The sequence below is a fragment of the Microtus ochrogaster genome, chromosome 1 (genome assembly GCF_000317375.1).
Source record: "Microtus ochrogaster isolate Prairie Vole_2 chromosome 1, MicOch1.0, whole genome shotgun sequence".
NCBI classification, from domain to species: Eukaryota; Metazoa; Chordata; class Mammalia; order Rodentia; family Cricetidae; genus Microtus; species Microtus ochrogaster.
In genome coordinates this window covers 96,932,471-96,943,904 of record NC_022009.1, presented here as the reverse complement: position 1 = coordinate 96,943,904, position 11,434 = coordinate 96,932,471, and the positions used below count along the sequence as shown (strand labels likewise).

Below are 11,434 nucleotides of genomic sequence, written 5' to 3'. Positions count from 1 at the left end.
AAAAAAAATATAATTAGAAAAAAATGAAAATGCTCCTTTGGAAGCATCAATTTGATTACTGATGAATATGGACTGCACTCTTTTAACTGAAAATGTAAAGGAATTTTCTAAATTCCAAAGAATAAGAGAATTCTAAAAATGTTTTAAACATCAAAGGACAAAAACAAAAAATCAGTCTCTTACCAGGCTAAGGACTGCCCACCTGCAGACAGAGGCTTGCAATTAGGACTATTAAACAGTCTAATTTCATTGAGCAGATATCAAAGACCGTGTTTAGTAATTTTAGAAGTGAATAAAAGACATGCAAAGATTATAATCATATGCAAGAAAGATCCAATAAATGTGCAGTCTTCCCAATAAAAATCCAGAAAGGCCATAGGCATCACAGGAATAGGCCTGTTACACTCAGATGTCTACATGTTTCACGTGTAGGAATAAATCATTACTTGAGGGTTGTTGAGAGAGCTGCAGGACCTGGCCCTCAAGTGGATGGTTGGTCTGTGTTCTGCTGGTAAGTGGACAGGCAGAGCTGGTGAGCGGATACCCAAAGAATTCTAGACTCACCTTGAGGTTTTGAAATTATCCTTGCTTAACTACAACTCCATTAACTTCACTAAACTGGGATGTTTTCTGTTTGCTAATTGCATCCTACAGTGTTTAAAATTGAACATAGTGATCAGATGTTTAAAATAATAATAAATCATGGTAACAATAACAAGCTACCTATAGGTTAGCATTGTACTATATATTTCCCATAAAGGAGCCTACTGAATTATGAGAAAAAATCCTATCGTTAATAATACTTATCCAGAATGTACAAAGAGTGGAGGAGATACTCTAAGATGGGAAACAACTTTTCAAAGTATCTTCTCTCACTTCCTACTGTATGAAACAGTTTAACTTTGAAAAGAGATCATATGGTTTAGTGTGTGGCAAACATTTGAGGAAATGATTCATAGCAAGAATGGTATTTCACATGATGACCTGTTTACACACACACACACACACACACACACACACACACACACAAACACACACACACACACAAACACATCTGAAAAGTTTCAAAATGAACTATTGACTGCACCATGAAAAATGAGTTATAATACTGTTCTAGTGATTTTTTTTGCTGTAATTAATTTTCTTTATATATTATCATGTTACTATTTATATTAAATTAATCTCAGGATACACTGTTTATTTTGATCAGAAAAATTTTCATTATTTCATCCTTCTACATTTTCTTGTAATTTGTTTGGTTCTTAAGCAAATTAGAATTTTTCTAAGAGAAAATGTAATAATAGAAACTTAAGCATTGTGATAGCCAGAGCAAGGTCAGTAAATAATACATTTTACATCTAAAATATATTTTGACTTAAAGAGAAGATTAATCATGAATGTAGAGGTGAGAAGGGACATAGGCAAACCATAATTATTATTTATAATCTTTCACGGAGAATCATCATTCCAATTAAATCTTTCCATGGTACAGAAGTTGAAAGCAAAAATAACCAAAACAAAAAACACAAAACAAAAACACCTAACCCTATACTTGCTGGCTGATAAAATAAATCTTTGATATTTATTGCAGGTTTAACTAAAAAAAATCAATTACATAAATCATGCTTGAGTTTAGGATGTACATTGATTTTAACCTTTAGCTTTTGGGGAGTTAAGTTTTTATAGTAAATTTACATTAATCTAATATTATATAAAATGCACCTTACTGTGATTCACACGTTGGTGCCTGAAAATTATATAGATATAATGTTTTTCTTGTGTTTCCATGAACTTTATGATGTAATGGGTTACTCTAATTTTAAATACAGTCTTTGTTTTATTGCTTGCAGACACCCATATTTATGTACAATTTATATGTTAATTTTTGTGAACACGATAATATTTCAAAAGTTTTTTTTTTTTTTTTTTTTTGTTTTATTTTTCAAGACAGGGTTTGGAACTAGCTCTTGTAGACCAGGCTGGCCTCGAACTCATAGAGATCCTCCTGCCTCTGTCTCCCAAGTGCTGGGATTAAAGGCGTGCACCACCACCGCCCAGGTATTTCAAAAGTTTAAGTTAAAATAATCCAGTACTAATTAGAAAAAAAAATGTAGACTTAAATAACTTTGGGGTTAATACTGAGATTCACGTTGATTTGAATGCCTACTCTCAGTGTGTAAATATGACAAAATTCTTCAAAGTCTAGCATATGCTGTTTCAAGGGAGACACGATTTTGAGCAGATGTCCCTTAGACCTTTGATATTAAGTCTAAAATTACTAAGTCAGCATCAGTCGTTTTCACAGAGGGTTGCAGTTTTCCGCTGATGGTTTTATTCAAAGCTCCCAGTGACGTCAGTGGAAGATCCATGCATGGAAAGATGGCGTGATATGTATCCTAGTTTTATTTATTTTGGATGTATACAGCAGTATAAAATAATATATTACATTTACACGCATTTTACTTATGTATGGTTATAGCATTCACAGTAACAACACTGCAGTTAAGACTGAAACTCATCTGTTATAATACCCTGTATTCACTCACAGATAATTGTCTTGGATTCGTTCGCTGAGCTGAAGCTCCCTGCCATTCAGCTCAAGAACGTGCGGATGTTTAGGAAGTGCGAGTTCTGTACTCCATAAATTTTTAAGTTGCATGTGAAAATGTAATGTTTTCTGCATTCAGAATGCAGCATTTTCACACCCCTCAAAAACATCTGGAAAGAAAAACTTCAAACTAAGCATCTGACGAGCGTTCAAGAAAAAATTTTTTTTCTAATTTTACAAATACTTAAAAAACAGTGATTAGAAATACATGCATGCACACTAAAAGTATTAGAATCAAAGTCATATTATTGCCTGCTATACTCTGGCGGCACACAGCTACCAGCATTCTGACAGAATGCTAAAATCTAAAACCTAAGCCAAGTGTTAGCAGAAAAATTTTTCTACCGAACAGTTTCACAGATTACTGTATAAGGGTTTTGTCTGACTTCTCAGAGGGCTATTTCTTAAAGTACTAACAATATACAAAATAACTTTACTACTTCAGGATGTAAAAAATATTGAATTTAGCAATTTCCTGGTTTTCCTTGTTTAAAAAGGGAACATAAAAAGGATGCTAATGCAAAGCCTTTACCACTACAAAATTAGACTGGAAAAAAATTAAGGACACAGAAAGATACAGTATGAAAAAATATATGATTCCAGCAATTAATTGAGTATACCAATATTAAAGTATTGTGAGTTCTATGGGTATTTATGCCACACATAGATATATGAGGGAAAAACTAAACACAGTGACAAAAACAATGTCAGTATCTTTCAATACCATAAAGACCTTATTTATCTTGGCAAATATTCATTACATTCAGTTTGATTAACTGAACGCCATACACAACTTCACAAGATTCTACAGTAATATCAGTGCCTACTTGTGACAGATTGTGTCAAAAAACTGTAGGGGATATGTTTCTTCCCCCATGGAAAAGTAAATGGACTTCAATATTTCAAAGCATCTGAGGACAAGTTATAGCAAAACTAAGAAACAAAAGAGAATGGATAATGAAAATATTTATAGCTCCTACGTAATTTCTAACATACAATATTCGATAAAGGCATTGCATTTCATGTTTTCCTAAAATGAAATATATATTACCTAAAAATGGTGACACATGTATTTAACTAACATTGCTATATCTTTGAATCAATTATGATGCAATATTTATATACTTGAGTTGAGGTGATTTTACAATATTATGCTCACAGATTAAAATTATGATCTCACATGTGGATGAAATATTCCTAAAAACTGTCATTTGACATACCATAGAAACCATACGACACTCTTTCCACAGGAAAATGATTGTTTTGCTGCTCTGAACTAAGGAGACTAAAGAGTAAGGTCCATTTCATAATTGGAAGTGTCTTATGGATGGAACACTGTCTAATAATATTGTTTCCCTTGAACATGTGCACAATAATGGCAGAGTCAATGTTAAAATGATCAGATTAAATGGAAAAGCTAGGCTAACTCTCCTTGGTGGGTTTGGAGCTACTTCTAGGATTTCATTACTTTCTTGTTTCTCTGTTTTTTTTTAAATACTCTGTCATTGAAACATAATATTTTAGACAATTTTCTGATATTATGTCCCATTGTAGCTTCTGATTTATTCTGCATGTAATGATAGATAAATGATACTAGCATTTAATATTGCATGCTTGAATAATTTGGTTCATCAAATTATGTATGTTTTGGTAGAATGATGAGACAATTTAAAGAGTATAATGCATGTCACTCTAGAGAGTTGTTCTAATATATAAAAATAACCAACAATGACTAAATGTCAGAAAAGGGTGTTTGAGAAATATTGAATATGATATAAAAGAGTTTCAAAAACATTTTAATTCAAATGAATTAGTACAACCATTATATGTGAAGTGAGCATAAAATGATGTATGTGGATCTTAACTCATGATTGCAAATTGAAGCAAAAAAATGGTTTTAATTAATGCTAAGTGACTCATCAAGAAAGTGATTTTCTTGATTTCAAAGCAATTAGAAAAACTAACCTTTCCCTTGGTTAAATCGTATATAACATTTTCTTACTGATATAGTCTATCATGTAGCATGCTTTGCTTTTGAGTAAAAACTGCTACTGCACCCAGTGAGTGTGTCTGCTTTTGTATCACACATGAACAACTGGTTTCCTCTTTAAATGGTCCCCAGAGAGAGGAATATGTTGACATTATATTGCTATGAGCTACTTGGCATTATTACAAATTATTATGTGTTTTGACATCATCAAAAGAATGATACTGGATGTCACTCTAAACAAATATCTGAAGGGCCGATGACTGCATGAATGTATTTTAATGATAAATCTTAATTAAAAGTTAATTTTAAATCATATAAAATTAGATGAAACTCATTTGTTAATTGATTTTAGTCTATTCCTTAATCATTGTGCAACTCAAATTACCAGTGAGTATAGTATAGAACTGTACAGAAACAAAGCTTAACATTTTAAAATGTGCCTATAAATTTGGGCTGAGGAAATATCTTAATATCCTTCTTGCATTTTTTAGAGGGTACTTAAATACCTTCCATGATTTACTTAGATGAGTCTCTCACACTCTGACTCCTCTCCCTCCCCTGTTTCAATAAACAACAGACAACAGCAGAAAAAAATATGTGAACTAAAGGAAAATACGTCTTTCTGAATTTAATAATTAACCTTGTTGACATGAAGGTAAAAGACAAAATTAATTTTTCAAGGCTGACCAACGAAGAATACTCTCATTAATAAAACACTGACTACATTTAAGCTTTAAATTGTCACACATAATATTGAAACAGCAATGTGTCATGTTTCTATCTCCAAATTTATTTAACTTTTTCTAAATTTAGAGAGTTTTTTTATATTTTATTGTTAAGACGTACCAGCTCTGATATTTATATTTATATACCTCTATATATCCATATATAGAGTTATAGATTTTTATTCATGTTTACTTAAGAGTCACAAAACTATGTAAAACTATGTAAAATAAAATTCTATGTGAATTATATGATGAGAACGTCTTAAAATAGTAATCTTCAGTTACATATTTTACACCACAAAATGTACAGACACCCAGATTTTTCCTAACAACAAATACAAGAGAATTTATAGTTTGTTTATAAAAGCCTTAAATTATGCTAAATCCAAAGCCATGGAAATAGAATCGGAATCATGTAGACTGCGTGATGTTTGGAAACTACATCTTCTGTGCTCCGCCTGACAGTGTTAACAGCTACATCTTTGGCATTGAAAAGTCACAATGAGTTCTTGACAAAATTTTGCAACTGAAAACTTCACTTTCTTTTAAAGAAAGAAAAATGCAGGGCTGAGTAAGGTATGAAAATTAGGACAAACTATTGATATTTTTTTTTCTCACAGCTAATCTTAGGGACCCTGAATTACCTTTTATTTTATTTTATGGTGAGGGCTGTATGAACTCATTTAAAAACCAACTAATTTGTACCACATCTTAGGAAAATTATATAATATAATATATATTTTATATTTATTTAGAAGCTTTGAAATAGTACAGTAAACACTTTGCAACACGGTGTATAAACTACAGAATGTCTTTGATATTTTGTGGGTCTTTAGAATACAACATTTTTAATACCCCACAGATGAAAAGAACATAGTCACATCTCTCTTGTAAAGTTGGGAGAGTTTGGGGGAACACGTGGTCACACAAAAATAATATAAAACAGTCAAGTTTAAAACAGTGATATTGCATTTGTAATGCATAAATCTCTTTATCTTGATGACTGGCTTCTCATGGTGGATATAAACATCTAAAGGGCTCAGTGACATTTGGAGAGAGAAAGATAGATAGATAGATAGTGCTGTAAACAGGCACACACTGATCGGAGAGGCAACGCCGGTTGCCTATGGAGTTTCTACAGTCTGCACATTTCAACTCATTTCTCAGGCCTGCTGAGAGCAATTAGGTCCTACACGTGGCCACGATGACTCCGCTGGAAAGCTAACACTCAGCTACACACAACTAACGGGATGGCCAAGATAATGAAGTTGAAAAGTTGATGCTTTTGTTGGTCGACTCTGTGCAAATCATACTGCTTCGGGTAAAGCGGCAGAATTGACTAGCATATCCTTTTCCGTGCTGTGAAAAAGAAAGAAAAATACTCTAAGAAAAGGTGGTTGATGTTTGGAGTTCAGAACTGCACAATACCGCATACGAGATCAAACAAGAGGAAACTCGGGGTTAACCACGTGCTGGACCCAGGACGTGCCAAACCGCTGCCGCAGCATTCAGTTGCTTGGCATGGTGAAATTTACAGTCTTGACATTTTAAAAATCCACTGTGGACGGGAGCTACACGTTTAACAGAGAAATCACAAGTTTTACAAAGATTTACTTTTGATTATCTGTGGAACAATTCCTGCTTCACTGTTTGTGTATATATAATCAGAGGTTAGAAATAATAAAATAAATGTATAAACATTATGTTGCTAGAACTAATCTTTTTTAAAAAAACTATGAATAATTTTATGAATAAATTTACTTTGATAAACTTTAAAATTATGCATATTTTAATCCAAAAGTGTAGGAAAATATTTATGGTGTTCAAAACTTCAAGGATGACTCATAAGCTGTAGTTTTATTTTGTCTTATTTTTAACATTACATAAAAGCTCTCTGGATATAATTATCTAAAATCCTTCCTTGGTATATGATTTTGAATCTACTTTGTCCTTAATAAGAGTCAGTTTTTCTCATAAGAATGCTAATAGAAAAGTGAGGTAACATATATTATCTCGTATTTCAAGTCCTGTAAAATATGGGTTAAAAAGAACAGTACCAAGATTTAGTTGTAAAGATTTATGGTGTCATGTATTTTACTTAGTAGCAGTGTTAAAAGATATTTATTCTCCTTCTTAAGTAACTGTCAGATACTTGACCTTGAAAGAAAATGAACAGAAATTATACCCCTTAATTCAGCATCTAATCTGGAAAAGGATAGTTAAAAAGAAGTTCCGAATGCTAAAAATATTCAACTGAAATAAAATTAAGCATATATGTATATATACATACGCATGTATCATTAGAAACTAAGGATTATGTTTATAATGTAATGGAATTATTTTAGTCTGTTGAAACTTTTTCTTTTGAACAAAGTTTGGTAGGTCTATCACTTTAGTTCTTCTCTGATATTTCTACTACTTTCAAGAAGCTGGTCTATTTTCCAGTTCCTTTGCCCTGATTCTTATGCATAGCCTTCCTCAAAAACTTAGTTTCTGATCAGTAAAGCCGTTTGCACCTTGTCAACAGTCACACACATGCCAGCTGGAACTGTAAATACCAGACGCTCCTGTGGACAGAAATTAGATCTAAAGTGAAGAGAAGTACATACTGCACAGTGACAAATCTGTAAGTTGCCAAAAACTTTTCTTTTTTAATATGAGGATACAGTGATTTCCTATATCTCATGATACAATATAGGACATGTAACATTGAACCACAACGTGGTTATTATTACATGTGTGGCCATGTCATAAAGAGTGTTCCCTAAGCAAGTAGAAATAAATGGCTCTTTACATCTGATAAATTTCAATCCCATTTTGTTGTTTTCTTGATGTAAAAAACCTGTTTTGTGATACATGGGAATGTAAGTTAATATAATATGGTTTCTTTATAACAATCACAACTGAAAATCGTTTAGCAGCTTAGACTTGTACAGCTGAGAAATTCAGTCCACACAGTGAATTTGAGCAAATCACTACAGTGATAAGAAATCACTGTTTCCCACCTGGACATATTATCCAGAACTCTGACAAAAACTTTTACTTTCCCACCTATATCAGAAAAATATTCTGACTTCAGAACTGTTATTAAATTTCTCAGAATAAGATAGAATGATTGCCATTGCACTTCTTTCTCTCTTTCTCTCTCTCCCTGCCTCCTTCCCTCTATCCCCACTAGCAAGAATTTTTATTCTTGGAGTTTAAAGACAAAAGGAACTCAATAACTCAGTGGTACTGTTAATCTCAATATTCAAAAAATTCATTTTAAAAAAAAATCCTTCTTACATTAGTGCAGAAGTGAAAGCATTCTGTTCTCACATTGATATATATCTATATAATATATATCTCTTTGATTAGTATGATATCATTTATTATTAAGATAAAATATCACTGGTAAGAAAGTTAGTGGAATAGATCATCTATGTTCAAAATATAAGATAAATACATTGTGCATATGATTGACAGTTATAGATAGGATTAGAAAACACAATTTTAAAACTATAAATAATAAACTAAGCTTTTAGATAGGTTTGGATGGTGTCTTTGAGTGATGAACACATTCTTTATAATTGAAATCACTCTGTGCTTCAGCTGTTCTCTGTATATTTTCCTTTTTATTATTTTTAACTTCTCTTACACACTCGTTGATTGAAATATCCAAATCTTCAATGGACGATCATATTGGGGAAGGTCAAGAAGAAATTCTGTTGACGGTTTTTGAAGATATAGCCACACTCAGTTCATTTCTACACATTTAGGAGATGAGGTTAACCTTGAGTGGTCATCGTTTAAGGACAATTGCATTGGTGAAGTGCTAATAAGATGGTATTTTAAGAAAATCAATCGCATTCCATATCCAGTGCTAGTGACAATGGCCATACCGGTTGTAAAAGTGTTACAACTATCTTTGTGGGTGTAATTTCCAGGTAGTACAAAATCATCATATACGTTGATGTCCTTAGCTTTCTGGTGTCTTCTGTAGGTACACAAAGTGAGCAAAACTTCCTTGGGGAATTTCTGCTCTAGCTTTTCACTTCTCAGAAGCATTTAAAAAATTATCCATCAATATGTGCATTGAATCAGTTGCCTGACATTGGATAAATGCATTTTTTGCGCTGTGATCAAGAGTATTAAGGAACTGTTGGTGCTTCTTTTATATGTTTTATTTTTCTTAGTGACTCATAGAAATGGTACATTTCTCACACTTATCTTGACATCTAAAATAGAGATGAAAAAGCATTCCAGAGAACATATATTCAAGTATCTACTGTTACGATTTAGCAAGTAGTTTTTATTGAGATGTGCACCAGTTTGTATTTTTCTTTATGTTCTATAGCCCTATTTCCTTTTGCGGTTTGCAAACCCTAATTTTAAATTCTGGAGAAAATTAAAGAATTTAGATGAAGTAAGGTTTAATTTATTAAACCGATTAAGAAATGCTTTAAGAAGAACGACTGTCACATGCATGCTATTATGTAATTGTAAAACTATCATGACCAATAGAGTACTTGAGCTGTTTAGTTGCTCAACAGAAAATAAGAATGTTTTATATGAAAGCGATGATTTATAAGTCCAATGCTCACATTTCAACACTCGTATAGCTAAAAACACAAATGAATCTTATGCCTTATCACAATACAAACCAAAGTACCTTTAAAAAACAAATTATACTATCATAGTTGTGAAGCAGTCTAATCTTTCTGTAGCTAAAAAAAAAAATGAAAGAAAGAGGAAGAGAAAAAGCAACCTTAAAATATCTCCAATGAGTGAGACCCCATTGCAGTAAAATTTTTCTAGAAGCTGAGATCTGTCGCCTACTCAGAGCTCATTGAAATGTTTAATGAGCCTCACAGTCCGGACACTTTTCACACATAAAGGGAATCCAGCCTGGGAGAGTCTGAGCCCAGGACCCCTGCGGGAGTCTCAAACACCTGCCCTCTGTTCTCTCTGGAGAAGCAATCATAAACCTAAAGACAGTTTAAAGGTAAGTTTCCATTAGAGATTTGCCCAGTTGAATAATCAGATCCTTTAACTTTCTTGTCTTATTTTTGAACTACTTATGAGGAATCTCTTTTATAATTTTTCTAAAGACGTCTTTTCCCTGTGTTTAACCCTATGTCGGAAAATGAGGATCAGTGGCATTCAGATACTAATGGAGGGTGACTACCTAATTTCTCTTGTGAATTCCCATCTACGCACATTCGTATTTTACATTTTACATATTTGTATTGCGATTACCACATAGAAGAATACAAATCGGTAAGCTGCATGTGTGTGTATCTGTGTGTGACAACTAAATGGGCGTAAGGTCTATTTTTTAAAAACAGGCTTTTCTTAATATAATGTATTATTTTTGTAACCATTGGTAACATTTCTAGTGAGAATGAAGTTGAGTTTACATTTCATTTATAATGTCAACTTGATCTCCTTTCAAGGTATGCTTTATCCTTTTCTCAAGTCCTATGACCTTTATTGTAGCCTGACAGCAATAAATGATCAGGCAGTATATGGAAAACAGGTGTTTCTTTGAAGGCAGCATTAATATCATATATATTTAAAGTCTCCATATTTTGGAAAGAAAATTCTTTGAAATGAACCCCTGAAGAATTCCTCTAGAATGTGACTGTAAGAAATATACAGAGAATTCAAGTATAAGTTCAGCTTAAGTCGACTATTTTATGTGTGTAACACTTAAAGCATCATTTGCACTCAGTATTTGTTAAATTAACATACAAACCCATGGATACTTTAAAAGATAAGCAAACTAAACTATAGTTCCATGAAGCAGAAGTATACAATAATGAAAGTGTATAAAGGATCTTTTCTAAGAGAAGAAAACCCATGCTAGCCTCTGTTCCTTCCAAACTCTACCTAGAACAAGCCTTCACTGCCAAGATGTTCTCAGGTCTGCCATCATAAATACTATATATAATTTAAAGAGGGGATTAAACGGAGCCTGGGCCTCATTTACTCACCTAACAGGATATGATCAGTGGAGGAATTTCTCTTACGATCAATAAGATAGCTTCCAATTCAAGTAAAATTATGCCTACAAAAACTCCTGAATTTTTTTTTTTTTTTTTTTTGGTTTTTCGAGACAGGGTTTCTCTG

At 32.6% G+C, this 11,434-nt stretch overlaps 1 protein-coding gene across 3 annotated transcripts in view; it reads right to left on the bottom strand.

The window, feature by feature from the left end:
* Pcdh10 (protocadherin 10) overlaps positions 1–11,434 on the bottom strand; it is a 62,600-nt gene that overhangs the window by 12,919 nt on the left and 38,247 nt on the right. Inside the window, exon 5 of one of the 3 annotated variants that reach the window (XM_005343943.3) lies at positions 2,386–6,682. The exons of the other annotated variants lie outside the window; for them this stretch is intronic. Coding sequence (XP_005344000.1) covers positions 6,663–6,682 — 20 coding nt within the window. The 3' untranslated portion in view covers positions 2,386–6,662. Of the gene's footprint in view, positions 1–2,385; positions 6,683–11,434 lie in introns of those variants that run through there. 3 annotated transcript variants of the gene reach the window in all.